The 23,289-nt window shown below is 36.8% G+C and overlaps 1 protein-coding gene across 5 annotated transcripts in view; it reads left to right on the top strand.

Annotated features, from left to right (window-relative positions):
- NUF2 (NUF2, NDC80 kinetochore complex component) overlaps positions 267-23,289 on the top strand; it is a 42,273-nt gene continuing 19,250 nt past the window's right edge. The window contains exons 1-8 of one of the 5 annotated variants that reach the window (XM_013975353.2): positions 267-388; positions 4,033-4,174; positions 5,615-5,689; positions 6,623-6,699; positions 7,195-7,256; positions 19,042-19,139; positions 20,302-20,375; positions 22,596-22,692. In XM_013975353.2, the coding sequence (XP_013830807.2) occupies positions 4,052-4,174; positions 5,615-5,689; positions 6,623-6,699; positions 7,195-7,256; positions 19,042-19,139; positions 20,302-20,375; positions 22,596-22,692 (606 nt within the window). In that variant the 5' untranslated portion in view covers positions 267-388; positions 4,033-4,051. Of the gene's footprint in view, positions 533-4,032; positions 4,175-5,614; positions 5,690-6,622; positions 6,700-7,194; positions 7,257-19,041; positions 19,140-20,301; positions 20,376-22,595; positions 22,693-23,289 lie in introns of all 5 variants that reach the window. The other 4 variants (XM_013975335.2, XM_005677114.3, XM_013975346.2 and 1 more) reach the window with 4 other exon arrangements.

Below are 23,289 nucleotides of genomic sequence, written 5' to 3' on the forward strand. Positions count from 1 at the left end.
AACCCTCTATTCATTTTCGCTCTCCATCTCCAAAGCCAAACACGTCCATGGACCTCGGGAATTCCGCGGCAACGCCGGACTACTTCCCCAAACCGTGGCTCTGTCACTTCCTGCAGAAGTTCCGACTGGACGTCAACTCCGCGAAAAATAGTTCCGCCTAGAGCCCAGCGTTCTCTCTCGGAACTCCAGCGCCAACCGCTCTAAGCATATTGAGCCCAGCCGGTACCCGGCGCGGCCGGAGCGCAGGAAGTGGGCGGGGCGGAACGGGGAGGGACTTCCAGGAGGAGGCGGCTGGTTTGAAAATTGACAACGGTCGATGTTTGCTGACTTTTGACTTTGCGTGTAGCTGCTCCACGGACTCGCCGCTGTCCTGTGGGCGGCTGCTGCGGTAGGTGAGAGCAAAGAGACGCGCGTGGACGGAGTCCGGGAGACAGTGTGTGCTTTCTCGCTCTGGAGCCACGGGCCTGACCGTGTTTTCGTTACACGCGTCGCTGGGGAGGAGGCTGCAGAAGCGCGCCTTTGGGTGCTGCGGGTGAGCGCATAGGTCGTTTTCGTTAGATTTTAGTCCCCAAAACAATCTGAACTCATTTCCTACGAAACGAATGTCTGCCGTCTGGTACAGCAAAGATTACTCGAGAAGAAACTTGCAGTCCAGCTGGTCAGTTGAAGGTTGTATTTCTATATTTTTAACCGATTTATTTAGAAGCTAATGGGGTTCCAGATGGTGTCATAAATTTCCGTTACTCACACATCGCTTAACCAAAGTCAAAACCAAAAATCGAAAGGCTAAAATATCATGTTGTTGTTCAGTCGCCAGGTCGTGTTCTTTGTGATCCACTGGACCGCAGCTCGTCATGCTGCGGTGTGATATTAGAAATATCATGCTTAATCCAAAAGTCAGAGGAAGAGGGCGGTGTATATATAGCGCTTTGCGTGCATGGCGCGATCGTTTTTCCCTGAATAACTTCGGGAAACTTTTAATTTTTTTTAGGTTGGGACTCTTTTCTCTTTGTTTAGCATCGGCTCCCTGGCCTTTTGATTTCCACGTTGTAGTTTGTTTTAGAAAAATGAACCTACTGTGCGCTGGTTTGTGGTGTTGCAGATAGTGGGACACCGAGAGGTGATTAGCAGTAAATGGCCTGCTACTTTACATATTAGGTCATTTATATACTTTATTTCACCAGAGAGCTCAAACTGGATTGGAAGGCCTCTTCACCTGTCTTTTTCTCTCCCTCTCCTCCCTATTCCGTTCTCCCTCCCTCTCCACATACTCGTGAATAAATTGGAACTGAAATTGCACTATCAAAGAAAATAGAAGTTATATAGGAGAGGTGGTTTCAAAGGGAAACATTGGACGTTTGGGAAATGTCCTGGAAGAGACTAACTTGTAACAGAAAATTTATTAGGTTATTAAATTGTAGAAGTTTTTAAAGCCAAGCAGAAACATTTGAATTTGATATGATGGGTAGGGCAAGTAATTATTTTTGTAAAGATGTTACCTGATGCATTTGTTGTTCTCTGCAGATTAACTTGATGGCAAAGTGCACAAGACTTTAGAAGTTAGAGATGTGTGATAATAATTATGAAGATATTGTATTTTGCACCTCTTTCTCTATTGGAATAATCTCTGATCCAGATATATTAATAGTTTGTTTTGGAAAATTGACTTTTTCTGCTGTCTTTCTTTGGGCAATGATTTTTAAATCTATGACTTAGATGAAAATATAGAATGCATATTTATGTTAAAAGGGACATATAACATGTGAGGTGTCAGAAGCTGGATACAAAAAGATTCTGACGGTAAGAGTTGGACTGTGAAGAAAGCTGAGCGCCGAAGAGTTGATGCTTTTGAACTGTGGTGTTGGAGAAGACTCTTGAGAGTCCCTTGGACTGCAAGGAGATCCAGTCAGTCTATCCTGAAGATCAGTCCTGCGTGTTTATTGGAAGGACTGATGGTGAGGCTGAAACTCCAATACTTCGGCCACCTCACGTGGAGTTGACTCATTGGAAAAGACCCTGATGCTGGGAGGGATTAGGGACAGGAGGAGAAGGGGTTGACAGAGGATGAGATGGTTGGATGGCATCACCGACTGGATGCACATGAGTTTGTGTGATCTCCGGGAGTTGGTAATGGACAGGGAGGCCTGGCGTGCTGCGATTCATGGGGTCGCAAAGAGTCAGACACGACTGAGCGACTGAACTGAACTGAACTGATAGAAGGAAAGTCTGGAATTATGAAATTCAATAATAGGAAATTGGAATAATAGGAAATGTTTGCATTATGAAATTCAATAGTATGAAATAAGAATAATGGGGAATTCAGTCATAGGAAATACAAATCCTTAAGGTTCAAATAATCAGTTATGTAAAAAGAGCATGGAGAAGTCCTGGCTTGTGGACTACAAAGTCATTTAAGAAGTCATGGAGAAGTGGGCTACGTTGAAAAAGTTCTGGGACTTGGAGTCAAACACACACACACACACACACACACACACACACGTTTGTAAGTAAGTGTTACAATAGCATTAGATCAGCAGTGACTATTGCCAACTGTATTGATATTCCACAGTAATCAGACCATATCTGGAGTGTTAGGTTCAGTTTGAGCATTACATTTTAAGAAGACTCTGATGAAGTAGTTTTAGAGGAAAGTGAGTAGAATGATAGTTTCTAAAACAGTCATAAATGGAGTGGCTATTCTTAAACTATACTTACTTTAGATCAGAGAGGACTAAGCAGAGAGATAGGATAGCTTTCTTCACAGTTTTGAAAGTGGAGTCATGTGACTGAGGATTAATAAATTCTATTTAGCTGCAATGACAAGAAGTAGGACCAGAAGATGAGTTATAACAAACTGATTTCTGTATAGTATGAGAAAGAATTATCTGATTATTAGAGCCACACTAAGGTGGACAAAAAGTTGCCTTGAGACAGTGAATTCTGTACTGTTTCAAATGTTTAAGCAGAACTGGGAAGTTATTTGTCAATCACTTTTCAGGGTGTTTAGCAGCTTTCTGGGCCTACTACCCACTAGATTCCAGTAGCGTCCTCAGTCTAGTGCAGACAAGCAAAAGTGTCTCCAAACTTGTGAGAACAACTGCTCTAGGAGAACACAGGTGCGAATATTTCACTATTGAAGGACCTTGTAGGGAGTGGTGTTTTTGTTATTTTGTTTTTCAAGTTCTCACTCTGGTGATTTGAGTTCCTGCCAGTTACAGCTATTCATGGGCTTCCCTGGTGGCTCAGACGGTAAAGAATCTACCTGCAGTGCAGTGACCTGTGTTCAATCCCTGGGTCAGGAAGATCCCCCGGAGAAGGGAATGGCAAGCCACTTCAGTATTCTTGCCTGGAGAATTCCATGGTCAGAAGAGCCTGGTGGGCTACAATCCATGGTGTCGCAAAGAGTGATGATGACATGACTGATGACTTTTACTCACTTACAGCTATTCTATTCTTGCTCTTTTTTTTTCTCTCTGGTCCTACTTACGTCTTAAACCTTCTTAATCTCACTGTGTATCATTAAATAGAATGTCACATCAGAGTACAATGCAGCTTATTATTTATTTACCCTGTGTTGCTGTTGTTTGTGTATAGATTCTGCTGATAGTGTTACCTATATATTTTACTTTGAAGATTAATTCTCAGGATCTTATTGAACTCTGCCTCCCAAACTTTAAAAAAAACAAAAAACATAGTTTCTCATCTGTCTGTTCAACCTAAGTCCTTTTTCCCATGAAAAAGAAAACAGTATTAGTTAAATTAGAAAATGACTGTGTTTCTTTAGAATAAAAGCTGTTTTAGAATATATATGTGTGTATATATATGTGTGTGTAAATATATGTGTGTGTGTATGTGTGTATATATTTGTTTTTAATGTCACCTTACTAGGATGTGTGATGGTTTGATGATAGCACCACGTTAAATATGGCTCAACCCTAGCTTGTTAATTTTGTCCTTACATTTGTCAGCTTCCAGGTGGTGAGAACTGCTGGTTGTGCCATGTTTCTGACCTTTGTTTTTAATTCCTTCAAGGCAACAGGAGACTCCCAAGATGGAAACTTTGTCTTTTCCCAGATATAATGCAGCTGAAGTTGTGGTTCATATTCGAAACAAAATCTTAACAGGAGCTGATGGTAAAAACCTTTCCAAGAATGATCTTTCTCCAAATCCCAAGGTAAAACGTGGTTCTTTTTGCATGTGGTTAGTATACAGGCTACACTAGGTCTGTAATGTGTGGGGAAAGGTATGTATATCACTGTTTGATATAGGCTAGTAACTTTAGAGAAAATCTGTCAACTAGAGTTATTTTAAAATAACACTGTTTTTTATGTGGGGCAACTTCTGCATTTCCATTAGGAATTCAAATCTTTAATGCAGTTGTTTTCTTCCGAAAAAAGCTTCTAAACCATAGATGTATTACAGTATATTAAACTTTTTATTATTGGAGTAGTGGTCTGAGAGTATCATTTATTGGTAAAGCTTGAAGGAACTTACTCCAGGTGGTTTCCAATCACAAAAAGTGCTTAGAAGCAATCTTCTTGGAAAGCTTACAGATTAATTTTCTTGGATTAGGCCCCAACGGGGAATTGTCTTGTTTTGACAGATAGTGTTTTTTTATGTCTTTAGTTGTTAAATGCAAAAATGAACTGTTCATGTGTCACAGAAAATCTCAAAGTCTCCTTCCATTTTCCTGTGTTCATCTTGAAGTGATAACATAATAAAACCTAGTTTAATGATGTAGAACTTAAACTTTTTGATCTTGATGACTCTTTAATTCTTTAAAATGGAAGCAATAATCTCAGAATAAATAAACTTGTTTGTATATGGATGACAAAAGGTTCTATACGCCAGTGTTTTGGAATTGCTGATTTAGAAGATGAAAGTTAAAAATCCCATACTATCCTATTAAATGTATACCTCCTGGATCATAGTAGTCCCTTAAACAGCTAAGGCATCTTAATTAACATCTGAGGCGTCAAACAAAATTTCCCATGTTCTTTTTAAAAATAAAACAAAAAAAACACCCTCATTATTTTTGTCATATGTTTGATGACATGTTTTGAAAGACTAACCTATTCTTCCATTCCCTAATGTGGATAGATTGCCTGGATTAGATATGAATATTCTTGTTATCATTCTGTGTATAAGCATAAACAACTGATCTTATTGACCAGTACATATGACTTAGCACATATGAGCAAATTGATGAGTATATAAGGTGTTTTAAAATATGGAAAAATTAAGGATGAGATGTACGGAGAGAGTAACATGGAAACTTACAATACCATATGTAAAATAGATAGCCAACAGGAATTGTATAACTCAGGGAACTCAAACAGGAGCTCTAACAATCTAGAGGGGTAGGATGGGGAGGGAGGCTCAGGAGGGAGGGCTCACAGGTGTACCTGTGGCTGATTCTTGTTGATGTTTGACAGAAAACAGCAAAATTCTATAAAGCAATTATCCTTCAATTAAAAAATAAAGTGGCAAAAAAAAATATTTCAAGGGCAGCGGAGTAATGTTGTCACTCTTCTTTTTATCCATTAACTACAGTATTGGACAGTAATGGTGATAGTGGTACAACAGAGTGTTAAAAATTATTTTTCTGTTATAGCCTGAAGTCTTGCATATGATCTACATGAGAGCTTTACAGATCGTTTATGGAATTCGACTGGAGCATTTTTACATGGTGGGTTTAAGATGAAGCGAAATTATGTTCTTTTGCTGCATTTCTCCTGCTCACATTGAGTATTGGTTTTCAGGATAGGAGGTTCTTCACTTTATTTTTAGCAAAATCAAAGGCTTATTTAAAGTTAATGTCATTTACAAAGGAATCTTAGGTGTAGTCATGATATATATTGATAGCTTTACTAAGATGAAAACTACCACTGAAAACCTAGATGACACAAGTTATTGATTCCCTGCAGTTATTCATAAATTTCTAGGCTCGTCTTCAGAGACTACAATAAGCAATAGCAAAGTCTTCACAGATACTGTTCTCTTCTCAGGAAAGACTTCCAAATTGGGATAAGAGATACGCACTGAGATTGAAAACAGTTGAAATAAAGCAGTTGAGCTTTTAGCAAATTAGGTATTTTTAGTAGGAAGATTATTTTTCTTAATCTTTTTTTGCTGTTAAGTCATCAGGGCATCAATTGAAGATGTACAAAAAAGCAATATCTGTAGAATCTCAATATATATTGTTTGGAAATCGAAAGGTTTGTCTTTTATTTGCTGTGAAACCTTGTTAAGGCTTAGTTTCTTTGTCTATAAAATAAGGTTAGTACTCTGTTCTACTGTTGTTATAGAAATTAAGAAGGGATATGTTAAGAATATGTTTATATAATTTAGGAGGGTACCTGATATTTAGCAAATGCTAACCATTACCCCTTTATTTTTTCATTCATTTAAAGTCTTTATTGAGCACTCACTATGAACTGAGCATTATTAATATTAGTGACATGTCAGGTTTGGGCCAGGATCTGCATTGTTTGTTTAAATTAATGATAGTAAGTTAATATATTTTGATTTTAATCTGTAATTAAACTTTCTTAAGGTTGAAAATTTTTCTCATTTTGTCTAATCAATCTGTAACTTGAATTTTGTGATTTATTACATTTAGATGCCAGTGAACTCTGAGGTCATGTATCCACATATAATGGAAGGCTTCTTACCAGTCAGCAATTTGTTTATTCATTTGTAAGTAAAGAGTCATTATTTTCTTAGTCCACATTCGTATTTACATTACATTTGGCTTTCTTAAAGACATGATTTTCTTTGGAAAGGAATTTCTACCATTTTTCTCTCCACTCCCTCCCATAAATATTCAAAATTGTACATTTCCAGCAATACAGCTAGCTGCCCCCACTTCAGTTCTTTCAGTTGATGTATTAAGATACTATGAGTCTAAAGTTGTTAGAGTTTTGCATCTTAGAGAGTCCTAGTACTTCTAAGAGTATGTGTTGTTTATTAGAATCTATAACTATACCTTGGTATTACATGAATACTTTTGTAATATACAGAAAAAGTAGATTTCAGTGCTATATGATTATGTATTGTAGACTTCTGACTCAGTCCTATGATACTGAGAAATATATCCAGAAATGTTTTTGATAAAAAGATGTTTATCCTTTTTGACTTAGTATGTAATTCAAAAGATACTTTTCAATATGCTTGCTCCTCTTTATCTTCAAGGGACTCATTTCTGCCCATCTGTCGGGTGAATGACTTTGAGATTGCTGATATTCTATATCCAAGTAAGTGAAAATTAAGACAATTTTTAATGTTTGGCCTTAATCTAACATTTTACCTTTCTATCAATAATGTGAAAAAAAGAAAAAAGACTTAATAGAACTTGGATTTAGAAAATGTGTCTTGATTCTCAAGGATGAATTTTTTAATATCCCATTATTGGAAATTATTCCTTTGTAAAGTCACAGAAAAGCTGTTTTTTTGATTAGTTTTTCTAAACTCCTTATATTTGAAAATGTTCTGTAAGTTTGAGATTATGAATACAAACAATATGTAAGCTGTGATGTTGCATAATGAATTAATCATACCAGTTTTAGCAAATATCATAATTACTTTTTATCATGAAGAAAACACGTTTTAACAGGATAATCATGATGGTCATGATATTGTATTAAAATGTAAAGTTCTGCTAATTTTGTGTCGCGTAATTTGACTCTTTAGTATTTATAAATCAAGTTATTTTATGTTTTAAGATGTTAGGTGTACTATATAAAAACTTATTTTTATCCCACTTTGGATCTCTTTTTTTGTTTGTTTATTGGCATATAAATTATACAAAATAAAAATTCACTAATTTTAAATGCATAACTGAATAAATCTTAGTAAAAGTATATAGTTATATAACCAGCACCACAGTCATGACCCCCAAAGTTCCCTTATATCCCTTTACAGTCTACTTTTTATCCCTGTAATATTTTGACTTTTCAGAACCTCATGTAATTGAAATCATATAGTCTATAGTCTTTTGTGTCTGGCTTCTTTAATTTAGCATAGTGCTTTTGAGATTTGTCCACGTTATTGCATTTATTAGTACTTTGTTCTTTTATTTTAGAGTAGCAGTCTATCATAAGTATACAGTTTATTTATCCGTTGTCCAGTTGGTAAGACGTTTGAATTGCTTCCTGTTTTGGCCATTGTGTATAAAGTTGCTGTGAACATTAGTGTACAGATCTTTGCATGCACATATTTTCATTTCTATGGATAAAGGTTGCTGTTGTTCAGTTGTTCAGTCTTGTCTGACTCTTTGTGACCTCATGGACTGCAGCACACTAGGCTTCCCTGTCCTTCACCATCTCCCAGAGCTTGCTCAAACTCATGTCCATGGAGTCAGTGATGCCATCCAACCATTTCATCCTCTGTCGTACCCTTTTCTTCCTGCTTTCAATCTTTCCCAGCACTGGGGTCTTTTCTAATGAATCGACTTTTTACATCAGGTGGCCAAAATATTGGAGCTTCAGCTTTAGCATCAGTCCTTCCAATGAATAGTTAGGACTGATTTCCTTTAGTATTGAATGGTTTGGTCTCCTTGCAGTCCAAGGGACTCTCAAGAGTCTACTCCAACACCACAAATCAGAAGCACCGATTCTTCGGCGTTCAGCCTTCTTTATGGTCCAACTCTCACATCCATACATGACTACCGGGAAGAGCATAGCTTTGACTATATAGATCTTTGTTGTCGAAGTGTTTTTTCCTAATTTTTAATATGCTATCTAGGTTGGTCATAACTTTTCTTCCAAGGAGCAAGTGTCTTAATTTTGTGGCTGCAGTCACCATCTCCAGTGATTTTGGAGCCCAAGAAAATAAAGGCTGTCACTGTTTCCATTCTTTCCCCATCTATTTGTCATGAAGCTATGGGACTGGATGTAATGATCTTGGGTTTTTGAATTTTGAGTTTTAAGGAAGCTTTTCACTCTCCTCTTTCACCTTCATCAAGAGACTCTTTAGTTCCTCTTCACTTTCTGCCATAAGAGTGGTGTCATCTGCATATCTGAGGTTATTGATATTTCTCCTGGCAGTCTTCATTCCAGCTTGTGCTTCATCCAGCTCGGCATTTCACATGATGTACTCTATATATAAGTTAAATAAGCAGGGCGACAAAATACAGCCTTTCACAATTTTGAACCAGTCTTTTATTTCATGTTTGGTTCTAACGGTTGCTTTTTGACCCGCATACAGGTTTCTCAGGAAGCAGGTAAGGTCTGGTACTCTCATCTCTTTAAGAATTTTCCACAGTTTGTTGTGATCCATACAGTCAAAGGTTTTCAGGTCAGTTCATTTCAGTCACTTAGTCATGTCTAACTCTTTGTGACCCCATGGACTGCAGCACACCAGGCCTCCCTGTCCATCACCAACTCCCGGAGTTTACTCTAACTCATGTCTATCGAGTCAGTGATGCCATCCAACCATCTCATCTTCTGTTGTCCCCTTCTCCTGCCTTCAATCTTTCCCAGCATCAGTGTCTTTTCAAATGAGTCAGTTCTTCGTCTCAGGTGGCCAAAGTACTGGAGTTTCAGCTTCAGCATGAATCCTTCCAGTGAATATTCAGGACTGATTTCCTTTAGGATGAACTGATTGGATCTTCTTACAGTCCAAGGGACTCTCAAGAATCTTCTCCAACACCACAGTTTAAAAGCATCAGTTCTTCAGCGCTCAGCTTTCTTTATAGTCCAATTCTCACATCCATACATGACTACTGGAAAAACCATAGCCTTGATTAGATGACCTTTATTGGCAAAGTAATGTCTCTGCTTTTTAATATGTTGTCTAGGGTTGGTCATAACTTTTCTTCCAAGGATTAAACATCATTTAATTTTATGGCTGTAGTCACCATATGCAGTGATTTTAGAGCCCAGAAAAATAAAGTCAGCCATTGTTTCCACTGTTTCCCCATCTATCTGCCATGAAGTGATGGGACTGTATGTCATGATCTTCGTTTTCTGAATGCTGAGCTTTAACCCAACTTTTTTACTCTATTCTTTCACTTTCATCAAGAGGCTCTTCAGTTCTTCTTCACTTTCTGCCATAACGTTGGTGTCATCTGCATATCTGAGGTTATTGGTATTTCTCTCATCAATCTTGATTCCAGCTTGTGCTTCATCCAGCCTAGCATTTCTCATGATGATACTCTGCATATAAGTTAAATAAGCAGGGTGACAGTATACAGCTCTGACATACTACTTTCTCTGTTTGGAACCAGTCTGTTGTTCCATTTCCATTTCTAATTGTTACCTCCTGACCTGCATACAGGTTTCTCAAGAGGCAGTTCAGGTGGTCCGGTATTCCTATGTCTTTAAGAATTTTCCACAGTTTGTGGTGATGCACACAGTTAAATACTTTGGCATAATCACTAAAGCAGAAATAGATGTTTTCTGGAACTCTCTTGCTTTTTCAGTGATCCAGCAGATGTTGGCAATTTGATCTCCGGTTCCTCTGCCTTTTTTAAAACCAGCTCGAACATCTGGAAGTTCATGTTTCGCGTATTGCTGAAGCCTGCCTTGGAGAGTTTTGAGCATTACTTTACTAGCATGTGAGATGAGTGCAATTGTGCAGTAATTTGAGCATTCTTTGGCATTGCCTTTCTTTGGGATTGGAATGAAAACTGACCTTTTCCAGTCCTGTGGCCACTGCTGAGTTTTTCAAATTTGCTGGCATATTGAGTGCATCACTTTCACAGCACCATCATTTAGGACTTGAAATAGTTCAACTGGAATGCCATCACCTCCACTAACTTTGTTCATAGTGATGCTTCCTAAGGTCCACTTGACTTCACATTCCAGAATGTCTGACCCTAGGTGAGTGATCATTCCATCGTGATTATCTGGGTTGTGAAGATCTTTTTTGTATAGTTCATCTTTGTATTCTTGCCACCTCTTCTTAATATCTTCTGCTTCTGTTAGGTCCATACCATTTCTGTCCTTTATCGAGCCCATCTTTGATGAAATGTTCCTTTGGTATCTCTAATTTTCTTGAAGAGATCTCTAATCTTCCCCATTCTATTGTTTTCCTCTATTTCTTTGCATTGATCACTGAGGAAGGCTTTCTTAACCCTCCTGGCTATTCTTTGGAACTCTGCATTCAGATGGGATAAATACTAAAAGTAGAAATGCTGGTTTACATAGTAAGCACATGCTTAAACTTTTCGGAAACTGCCAAACTGTTCTTCTAAATGGCTGTATCGTTAAGCTCTAGTGCATTGCCATTGGCAGTATGGGATAGTTTCAATTCCTCTACATCCTTCTTGTACTCGATGCTGTAGGTTTTTTATTTTTATTTTATTTTATTTTTTTTTTTATTTTAAAATCTTTAATTCTTACATGCGTTCCCAAACATGAACCCCCCTCCCACCTCCCTCCCCACAACATCTCTCTGGGTCATCCCCATGCACCTGCCCCAAGCATGCTGACCCGGCGTCAGACATAGACTGGCGATTCAATTCTTACATGATAGTATACATGTTAGAATGCCATTCTCCCAAATCATCCCACCCTCTCCCTCTCCCTCTGAGTCCAAAAGTCCGTTATACACATCTGTGTCCTTTTTCCTGTCTTGCATACAGGGTCGTCATTGCCATCTTCCTAGATTCCATATATATGTGTTAGTATACTGTATTGGTGTTTTTCTTTCTGGCTTACTTCACTCTGTATAATTGGCTCCAGTTTCATCCATCTCATCAGAACTGATTCAAATGAATTCTTTTTAATGGCTGAGTAATACTCCATTGTGTATATGTACCACAGCTTTCTTATCCATTCATCTGCTGATGGACGTCTAGGTTGTTTCCATGTCCTGGCTATTATAAACAGTGCTGTGATGAACATTGGGGTACATGTGTCTCTTTCAATTCTGGTTTCCTTGGTTTTCTTGTATGCCCAGCAGTGGGATTTCTGGGTCATAAGGTAGTTCTATTTGCAATTTTTTAAGGAATCTCCACACTGTTCTCCATAGTGGCTGTACTAGTTTGCATTCCCACCAACAGTGGAGGAGGGTTCCCTTTTCTCCACACCCTCTCCAGCATTTATTGCTTGCAGATTTTTGGATCGCAGCCATTCTGACTGGTGTGAAGTGGTACCTCATTGTGGTTTTGATTTGCATTTCTCTAATAATGAGTGATGTTGAGCATGTTTTCATGTGTTTGTTAGCCATCCGTATGTCTTCTTTGGAGAAATGTCTATTTAGTTCTTTGGCCCATTTTTTGATTGGGTCGTTTATTTTTCTGGAATTGAGCTGCATAAGTTGCTTGTATATTTTTGAGATTAGTTGTTTGTCAGTTGCTTCATTTGCTATTATTTTCTCCCATTCCGAAGGCTGTCTTTTCACCTTGCTTATATTTTCCTTTGTTGTGCAGAAGCTTTTAATTTTAATTAGATCCCATTTGTTTATTTTTGCTTTTATTTCCAGAATTCTGGGAGGTGGATCATAGAGGATCCTGCTGTGATTTATGTCTGAGAGTGTTTTGCCTATGTTCTCCTCTAGGAGTTTTATAGTTTCTGATCTTACATTTAGATCTTTAATCCATTTTGAGTTTACTTTTGTGTGCGGTGTTAGAAAGTGATCTAGTTTCATTCTTTTACAAGTGGTTGACCAGTTTTCCCAGCACCACTTGTTAAAGAGATTGTCTTTACTCCATTGTATATTCTTGCCTCCTTTGTCAAAGATAAGGTGTCCATATGTGTGTGGATTTATCTCTGGGCTTTCTATTTTGTTTCATTGATCTATATGTCTGTCTTTGTGCCAGTACCATACTGTCTTGATGACTGTGGCTTTGTAGTAGAGCCTGAAGTCAGGCAAGTTGATTCCTCCAGTTCCATTCTTCTTTCTCAAGATTGCTTTGGCTATTCAAGGTTTTTTGTATTTCCATACAAATCTTGAAATTATTTGTTCTAGTTCTGTGAAAAATGTGGCTGGTAGCTTGATAGTGATTGCATTGAATTTGTAAATTGCTTTGGGTAGTATACTCATTTTCACTATATTGATTCTTCTGATCCATGAACATGGTGTTGTAGGTTTTTAATTAGACATGCTAAAGCCTGTCTCTGGGTTTCCCAGGTGGCACAGTAGTGAAGAATCCACCTGCTAATGCAGGAGACACAAGTACATGGGTTTGATTCATGGATCAGGGAAGACCACGTGGAGTAGGAAATAGCAACCCACTCCAGTATTCTTGCCTGGAAAATTCCATGGACAAAGAAGCATGGTGGGCTACAGTATATGGATCACAAAAAGTGGGACATGACTGAGCCCGCATGCACGCAAAGACTGTCTAGTTATGTTTCATGGTTTCAATTCACATCTCCCTCAGGGCTAGATAATAATGAGCAAACTTTCATATGCTGATTTGCCATCCATGTAGCTTTGCAAGTATCTATTTGAATCATTTAGCTAGTTTTTAAAAATTGAATTGTTTGTCTTGTGATTGAGTTAGAAGGTTTCTTCAGATATTTTGGAAACGAGTTTATCAGATACGTATTATACAGGTTTTTCCCTTGGTCTGTTACTTGCTTTTTCAGTTTCATAACCGTGTCTTTTCAAAAGCAAGATGTATTTCAGTTTTTAATATTCTAATTGATATTTTTTCTTTTGTCATTCATAAAGCGGTTTTTTGCATTCTGTCAGAAAATCTTGGCCTCAAGGATTTATTTGGCTAAATTTTACTCCTTTATTTTGCTGTAAGCATATTATAGTTTCCGCCTTTATTATTTAATGCCTAAATTTTTGAATATCATGTGAGGCAAAGGGCAAGGTTAATTTTTTCCTTTATGCATATGATTATCAAAGTATTCTAGCATCACTCATTGAAAAGCTTATCCTTTTGCCATTGAACTACCCTGGCACTTTTGTCAAAACTAATTGATTCTGCACGTCTATTAGGATGACAGAAATCTAAAACACTGACAATACCAAATGCTGATGAGGAAGGATATGGAGCAACAGGAACTTTCATTTATTGCTTGTGGGAATGCAAAATAGTATAGCAGCCTTGGAAGACAGTTGTCAGTTTCTTACAAAGCTAAGTGTATTCTTACTGTATGATCTAATAGTCATGTGCCTTGTTATTTATCCAAACATCTAGAAAGCACATGTCCACACAAATACCTGTTAACATCTTTTTGCAGCTTTATTCATAACTGTCAAAACCTAGAAGCAATCAAGACATCCTTCAGTAGGTGAATGGATGAAATAGTACATCAAGCCAGGGGAATATTACTTAGTGCTATAAAGAAATGAGTTATGAAGCAATAAAAAGACATCAGGAATCTTAGATGCGTATCACTAAGTATAAGAAGTCAGTCTGCAAATGCTATTTACAGTACTATTACAATTATGACAATCTGAAAAAGGCAAAAACTATGAAGATAGTAAGATCATTGTTTGCCAGGGACTGTGGGAGGAGAAAGAATGGATAGCCAGGGCAGAGAGGATTTTTTACAGCAGTGAGACTATCCTGTATAATACTGTAGTTATACAGTGTTATATTTGTGTCATTATACCTTTGTCATATATATGGAATTTAGGAAGAAGGTAACAATAACCCCGTATGCAAGACAGCAAAAGAGACACAGATGTGTTGAACAGTCTTTTGGATGATGGGAGAGGGCGAGGGTGGGATGATATGGGAGAATGGCATTGAAACATGTAAAATATCATATATGAAACAGATTGCCAGTCCAGGTTCGATGCATGAGACAGGGTGCTCAGGGCTGGTGCACTGGGATGACCTTGAGGGATGGGATGGGGAGGGAGGTGGGAAGGGGTTCAGGATGGGAACACGTGTATACCCATGGTTGATTCATGGCAATGTATGGCAAAACCAATACAATATTGTAAAGTAAAAATAAATAAATAAATAAAAAGGCCTATACCTTTGTCAAAATCCGTAGAATGTACAGATTTCTACGTACATTCCAAGAGTGAATTCTGATGTAAACTATGAACTTTGACTAATATTGACATGTCATTGTAGGTTCATCTTTGTCACAAATGTACCACTCAGGTGGGGGATGTTGATAGTGGAGTAGGCTATATCAGGACATAGAATACATGGAAACTCTACTTTCTGCTTAATTTTTCTATGAACCGAAAGTACTCTAAAGATTCTGCATTAAGAGTCAGTTAATATATGTATTTCTGGCTGCATTCTTCGCTCCATTGATCTATATGGTGTCTCTGCACCAACCATACTACCTTGATTACTTCAACCTTTATAGTAAGTCTGGAAATCAGGCAGTGTTTAAGTTCTCCAATTCTGTTCTCTATTTCATAATTGTTTTAGTTATTCTGGTCTTTTGTATTTTCATATAAATTTTAGAACGAGCTGGTCACTTCTATGCTCCTCTACCCTCCATAATCTCCTAGAATTTTGACTGAGATTACTTTCAATGTATAGTTCATTTGGTGGATAATTGAGACAACTTGATAATATTAGGTCTTGTAATCCAAGTGTATTTACCTCCATTTATTTAGGTTGACTTTAATTTTTCATGACTACGTTTTATAATTTTCAGACTACAGGTCATATTCATTTTGTTAAATTTATCTGAAAGTAATGTATATTTCTTTCAGTTTAAATTTTGGGTGGATTGGTCATTACTAGTGTAGAGAGACAATTGATTTTTATATATTGACCTTATTTCTAATAGATTTTTAGAATAGATTCCTTAGGGTTTTCTACACTGGTAGTCCAGTTGTTTAGAACAAAGACAATTTTACATCTTGCCAATCTAGATGTATTTGACTTATTATTCTTTCCTTCTGCAGTGGCTAGGACTTCTAGCATAATGTTGAATAAAATGTTGAGAGTATGCATCATTGTGTTATCCCTATTCTTCAGGGGAAAGCATTTAGGCTTTTATCAGGGAGTATGTTAGTTATAGGATTTTCTTAGATGGCCTTTATTAGGGTAAGTAACTTCTGTGCATTTTGTATCATGAGTGGGTGTTCACTTTTGTTAAATTTCTTCTCTGCATCTAGTGAGAAAATCATGTACTTTCTCTTCTTCAATCTAGTGGATTACATTGTTTGATTTTTAAATGTTAAGTCAACTTTGTATTCAGGATGAACCCCATTTGGTTATGATATAGTGTTTTTCAACATATTGCTGAATTTGATTTGCTAATATTTTGTTGTGTTTCTGTGATCATGTTCATGAGAGCTATTGGTCTGTATTTTTTTTGTAATGCCACTGCAGTGACAAATTTGGATATCAAAATATTGCTGGCCTTTCAGGATGAGTTTAGAGAGATTCCCTCTTTCATTTCCAGAAATAGTTATGTAAAACTTGTATTCTTTCTTTCTTAAATGTTTGTTAGAATTCACCAGTGAATCCAACTGAGATTGGAGTTTTCTCTGTGAATTATTAATTAATTTATTTTTTTAATAAATAAAGGATTATGCTGGTTATTTCCAGAGCTACTAAGTGAGATTTGTAAGTTACCTTTTTTCAGAGAGTTTATCTATTTACTTTAAATGGGCAGATTTATTAACATAACGTTGCTCATATTTTTCCTGTATCGTTGAACAGTCTTTGGGGTCAGCAGTGATGTCCCTCTCTCATTTTGACATTAATAATTTGTTTCTTCATTCATTTACTTTTCCCTGATCAGTCTGGCTAGAAGTTTCTCAATTTTACTGATCTTTTGAAAGAACGAGCTTTTTGTCTCACTAATTTTTAGGTATTTTATTTGTTTTTTGTTTTATTGGTTCTTGTGCTCATTGTTATTCCTTCTTTTTTCATGCTTGCTTTGGGTTTTCTTTTCTTTTTTTTCCCTCCAGTCTTTTAAAGATAGAAGCTGAGGCCATCAATTGAGACCTTTCTTCTTTCCTAACATAGATGTTTAGTGCTATAAATTTCCCTCTAGCCTTGCTTTAGCTGCATCCCATGACCTTATTATAGATGTTTGTGTGATAGTTACAATTCCTCTACATCCTCCCTGTACTTGACACACACACACACACACACACGCACATATGCATTTGTGATTATAAATTTAATTTTATCTTCAACAGAGTAGTCCTGTGACACTCTGGCTTCAGGAATTGAGGCTGCATCCCTCCTGAGATATCTTTTCTTTTTGGAAGTTATTTCAGGATTATCATTGGTCAAAGACTAATTTTTAATCTAAATGCCTAATTTTGATAGTTCTTAGATCAAATATATAGTTTAAAATAAAAATCCTTATGGCAGTGGGTCCACGATTTAGAGTTCTCAGAGGAGATTATTTCCTCACAGAGACAATGCAGAAACACTACTAACTTTGTCATTTCCCTGCATTTTTTCCCCTTAATCTACCATTTCACTAAGGATGTAGCCTTTCTAGAGTCCCACATCTTTTAGGGACCTCAGCTCCAGTTCCCTGTGTCATGTGAGTCCAAGGTGTGATCAGCTGTTTCTTCATGAAAGTTAATAATCCAAACTAACTGCTTACTGAGCCTGGAGTTATTCTCTCTTGATTCTCCTCATGTCTGGCTGTTTTTAATAAGACTTTCTCTTTATCACAAGTTTTCAGCAAATTGATTATCATGTGCCTTTGAAGATTTTATTTTTGTCCCCCTTCCTTAGATATGTTTATAGTTCCTTGGATATGTTTATGTGTGTGTGTTAGTCACTCAGTTGTGTTCAACTCTGTGTGACCTCATGGACTGCAGCCCTCCAGGCCTCTCTGTCCATGGAGTTCTCCTGGCAAGAATAGTGGAGTGGCTTGCTATTTCCTCCTCCAGGGGATCTTCCTGACCCACGGATTGAACCCACATCTCCTGCATTGCAGGCAGATTCTTTACCATCTGAGCCACCAGGGAAGCCTGGATATGTTTATAGTTTCTGTCAAGTTTGGAAAATATTTAGCTATTGTATAAAAGTTTTTTCTACTGTTCCTTTTTGTAGGACTCTAATTACACATTTATTATGCTGCTTGACATTGTCCTTAAGTTCCTAAATAGTCTATTCATTTTTTTCTCTCTGGCTCTCATTTTAGATAGTTTTATTCCTATGTTTTCAGTTTCATTAATCCTTTCATCTGTAGATATAATCTGCCCTTAATCCTATCGATTGTATTTTTCATCTCAGATATTTTATTTTTCAACTGTAAAAGTTTGATTTGGGTCTCGCCTTTCTGTCCTTAAAATGCTATTGCTTTTCTGAACCTTCCTGAACAAACAGAATGTATTTATAGATTATGTTCATGAAGACTGAGTCAAGAAGATAGAGTTTTTATATATTCTAGCTTCCTTGGCCTCTTTAAATTCCAAAAATCCTATTTTTTTTGTTCTCTCCGAACTCTAAATTCTGTCTTCATGTCTCAGCAATACCCAAGGTTCTGTTTGTGATCGCCCTCAGGATATAGCCTAAAAATTCACTCAAGTGGTAGGCTAGTGCATTAGTAGGGTTCACCTCATTTACCTTTCTTGAAAATTGCTATTGTATATTACTTATAGTTTAGTGTCTACACTGAGAAGGCAATGGCACCCTATTCTAGTACTCTTGCCTGGAAAATCCCATGGACAGAGGAGCCTGGTGGGTTGCAGTCCATGGGGTCTCAAAGAGTCGGACACAACTGAGTGTCTTCACTTTCACTTTTCTCTTTCATGCACTGGAGAAGGAAATGGCAACCCACGACAGTGTTCTTACCTGGAGAATCCCAGGATCGCGGGAGCCTGGTGGACTGCTGTCTATGGGGTCACACAGAGTCGGACACGACTGAAGCAACTTAGCAGCAGCAGCAGTGTCTACAACTTGTTATTTTATACTTTTTATCTGCTTTTCTGGTTGTTTAGGATGGGATAGTATATCTGGTTTCTGTTCTTTCATGGCCAAAAATGCTTTTTGTTTTTTGGGGTTTTTCTTAATTAAGATAATTGTGATCATTAAGTTAAGAGCAGATATTCTGTACTTTGGTTAATTAGCATACAAATATTTTTTTTCTGTATACTATAAGCAGAATATATGGTGGGAGAAAATAAATTTTCACTTATATTGTTTCAAAGATTTATTTAAGGAGGCTTGCTTTCTTTTTTTAGAGGCAAAACGGACAACTCGGTTTTTAAGTGGCATTATCAACTTTATTCACTTCCGAGAAGCATGCCGTGAGACATATATGGAATTTCTTTGGCAATATGTAAGACTCAAATGTATTTTTGGGATCATATACCAGTTCAGTAACATCATTTATACACCAATAATATGTCTTGAAATGATTGTTACAGATAACTAACTTTTTATGGCCATTAGAATCCAATTTACATATTACATATATATGAAGTTTCAAATTTAGTAAGCTTATCTTAGAATGAGATTTTCTTTTATACTTGGTATCATTAGGGAGAAGCTGGGTTATTTATTTAAATTTTGTATCAGAGACTCCTTTTCCTTTATTAGGAAATGGAGGGGAAGACAATAGTGATAATTCTATTCTTTTTCTTTAGAGTTTAATAGATAGGGTAATGTTCTTTAAATAATTGAGAAATTTGAAGTTTATATTTGCTTTCTAAATAATGGCCTAATTAGGTGTTTTGTTCTATTCATCTGCTTGTTCAGCATTGCATTATAAGAATCAAGTAAATCACCTTAAACTCCTTTTACCAACAATTTAGAGAATTTGGAAAGATTTTGGGTCATCTGTGTGATTTGTTCCCATCTGCCTTCAGTTTGGGGTACCATCCTATTAGAAAAGCACGTGGGTAACACCAGAGAATTAGTACTTAAACAAGTGAGCTACGTAGATAAATATTTCCTTGTACAAATCATGATCTGCCTATACCACCTAAACATCAAATATTCTCCAAAGCATACAGATGTGTGTGCCAACACATACTAACACACAATTTTGCTTGGCTAATTTCTCATTTTTTTTAAGATATGGCTCAGAGTTCTGTCATTTCTGTGAACCCTCTGTGGTACTGCTTCCCAGACATTACCCAGGTTGGGTTGAATGTCATTATATTCAGTCCTATGACAAGATGTATAGTTTTATATTTATTTTTCTGACTCGTTAAAGAGACTGAACTATGTAAGTCCAGGGACTACAAGTTAGTCTTCTTGGGAGTTATTCCTGATACCTAGCACCATGATTAACTGTGTTAATAAGAACTCAACATTTGTATGTTGAATAAGTAAAGAAATTCCTAACTCATTTGTCATAGATGCCTAATTCTTTCTTAAATTTCTTAATTCTCACAGTGAAAGTTATAGAGTGTGCAAGTACTGGTAGATATTTTTTAAACACATCATTGATTATGTTGAAAAATGTTAATATTAAATTGTTAAAATTGCTTTAATAGAAATCTTCTGTGGACAAAATGCAGCAGTTAAATACTGCACACCAGGAGGCATTAATGAAATTGGAGAGACTTGAGTAAGTAGGAAATTTACAAATAAAATGCAATTTCAAAATGCAAAATGAAGGTAGAGAGTATTTTACAATTTACAGTCTACTTCATCTCTTTTATCTTCCTTACTAAATAGGGTATTTAAGTTGACCTTTTTTGAAGAAGAAAAACTAAGGTGTGCTTCCTTTAACTCTTAATATACACATAGTGTATTCTTTTATTTCTTTTTTTGTTGTTAGCACATTAGCCAGACATGTTTAGAGCCATTAAGTAACTCTCCTAAATTATATCTAGTGGTATTTATCTTATGTGTAAGCAGTAACTGATAGGATTCTCTTTCTTCCTTGAGATCAGTTAATTCTTTAAAATTTTTATTCCTTCAACGGAGCTTTACTGTTTGGTTTGTTTTGTTTTGACTTAAAGATCAGATAGGAGAAGAAATCATTCAAGGGTTATAATTTGTTGGCTTTATATATATTGATTTTGAACAAAAGGATTTTTTTATCCCTTCTAATATGTTGATGTTCTGAGTTTTTCTGTTTCAGTTAAAAATTTTGTTTTTAGCCTGCTCTGGCATAAATTGCCTTTAGAGACAGCCCATTTTCTTCTCCAGGGGATCTTCCCAACCCAGGGATCGAACCTGGGTCTCCCGCATTGTAGGCAGATGCTTTACCATCTGAGCCACCATTAAAGTTAGAGACAGCAGTAAACTGAAAAGACTGGGAGTAGGAGGCCAATAATAAAATTTAAGATGGCAGGTTTGTACAGTGTTCAGATATCAACAACCTCAGATATGCAGATAATACGACTATAATGGCAGAAAGTGAAGAACAACTAAAGAGCCTGTTGACAGGGGTGAAAGAGGAGAGTGCAAAAGCTGGTTTAAAACTCAACATTTAAAACAGATCATGGCATCTGACCCCATCCCTTGATTTCAAATAGAAAGGGAAAAGTGGAAGCAATGACAGACTTTATTTTCTTGGGCTCCAAAATCACTGTGGATGGTGACTGCAGCCATGAAATTAAAAGATGTTTGTTCCTTAGAAGGAAAGCTATGACAAACTAGACAGAGTATTAAAAAGCAGAGACATCACTTTGCCGAGAAATGTTTGTAAAGTCAAAGCTGTGTTTTTTCCAGTAGTCATGTATGAATGTGAGAGTTGGGCCATAAAGAAGGCTGAGCACCGAATTGATGCTTTCAAATTATAGTGCTAGAGAAGACTCTTGAGAGTTCCTTGGACTGCAAAGAGATCAAACGAGTCAATTCTAAAGGAAATCAACCCCAAATATTCATTGGAATGACTGAAGCTGAAGTTCCAACACTTTGGTCACATGATACAAAGAGTCAACTCATTGGAAGACTGATGCTGGGAAAGATTGAAGCAAAAGGAGAAGGGGGTGGTAGAGAATGAGATGGTTAGCATCACAGACTCAATGGACATGAATTTGAGCAAACTCCAAGAGACAGTAGAGAACAGAGGAGCCTGGCTTTCTACAGTCCAGGGGCTCCCAAAGAGTTGGACATGACTTAATGACTGAACAACAACAAAATTTATGATAAACCAAGTCAAAAGAGAAATGGCAAACTGGAAGTGAAATTTGCAACATTTGCAGCAAGATGTTTCAATCTCTAATAATGCTCATATAGTATTCCTAAAATACAAAGAACTACAAACTGATGGGAAAATATAATTTTAAAAACGGGCAAGGAATTTACAGAGGATTAAGTGCAAATACTAATTAAAAATATGTAAAAATCATTAAACTCAATAGCAGTCAAGGAAATGAAAATTAAAGTAACAATTCTATACCACATATCACGTATCAAAAACTAAAGTTGAGAGCATTCATATGGAAGAGACTAGAACATGTGAAAGTGCTCTTAGGAAGGATTTGTGGAGCGAAACAAATGGATGGTACAGTAGAGAGATGTGAGGAAGTGAGAGCCAGAGAAAGATGGAATCAGCACTAAAATTAGGAGTGGAGTTAGGGTAGATGTGTATGCAGATGAGTCCATACATAGATTGGTGGCAGAAATTTAAAGAGCTCATCTGATTTTTATTTTTGCTGGATAGTAGAGTCCAGGTCATGGATTTTAAATTATTGTCATGTGGAAGGATGAGAGTTCAGAAATATGAAAGCAGATAGTTTTTTTCCTTTAAGTTATTGAAGAGCAGAGACCTTTTTTGGACTTTCTAGGTTAAGAACTTGATACATCTTATTTTAACTTACTTTGCTGTGTTCAGTTCTGTTCCAGTTGAAGAGCAGGCAGAGTTCAAGCAGCTTTCAGATGACATTCAGGAGCTGCAGCAATCGCTGAATCAAGAGTTTCGTCAAAAAACGGTATCTAAGCAGGGCACCCAAACCTGGTGCCCAGGTATCCAGCCTGGAGGGATGGGGTGGAGAGGGAAATGAGAGGAAGGTTTGGGATGGAGGGGCACACGTATACCTATGGCTTATGCAGACTGGTGTATGGCAAAAACCATCACAATATTGTACAGTAATTATCCTCCAATTAAATAAATAATGAATATATATATTATATATATTTGCATATATAAAAATAATTAAATAAATAAAAATGATGTCTATTGTTAGACACCTTAAATCTTTTTTAAAAGTTTTTTGTATTTGTGATATGGAGGGGCCAACAGCACATTACTTTCAGTTACTAAACAAATAGTGCATATTGCTGCGTCCATTTGTTCACCTTACAATGAATATATATGTCTGTTCTCCAGGTCAACAGAATTTTAATTATTGATGGTGTCAAGGGTATATGCTATCTTGTTGACTAGAATTAAGATTTTTTTCTGTATCTAGTCCTAATGTTTCTAAATTGTGCACTGAGGCACCCTGGGTGCTACAGCAAGCCCTCAAGGGTGCTTCAGGATGTTTTAAATTTTAAAGGAAAACAACATTCAGCATCTGTCATACACT

The sequence above is a fragment of the Capra hircus genome, chromosome 3 (genome assembly GCF_001704415.2).
Source record: "Capra hircus breed San Clemente chromosome 3, ASM170441v1, whole genome shotgun sequence".
NCBI lineage: Eukaryota > Metazoa > Chordata > Mammalia > Artiodactyla > Bovidae > Capra > Capra hircus.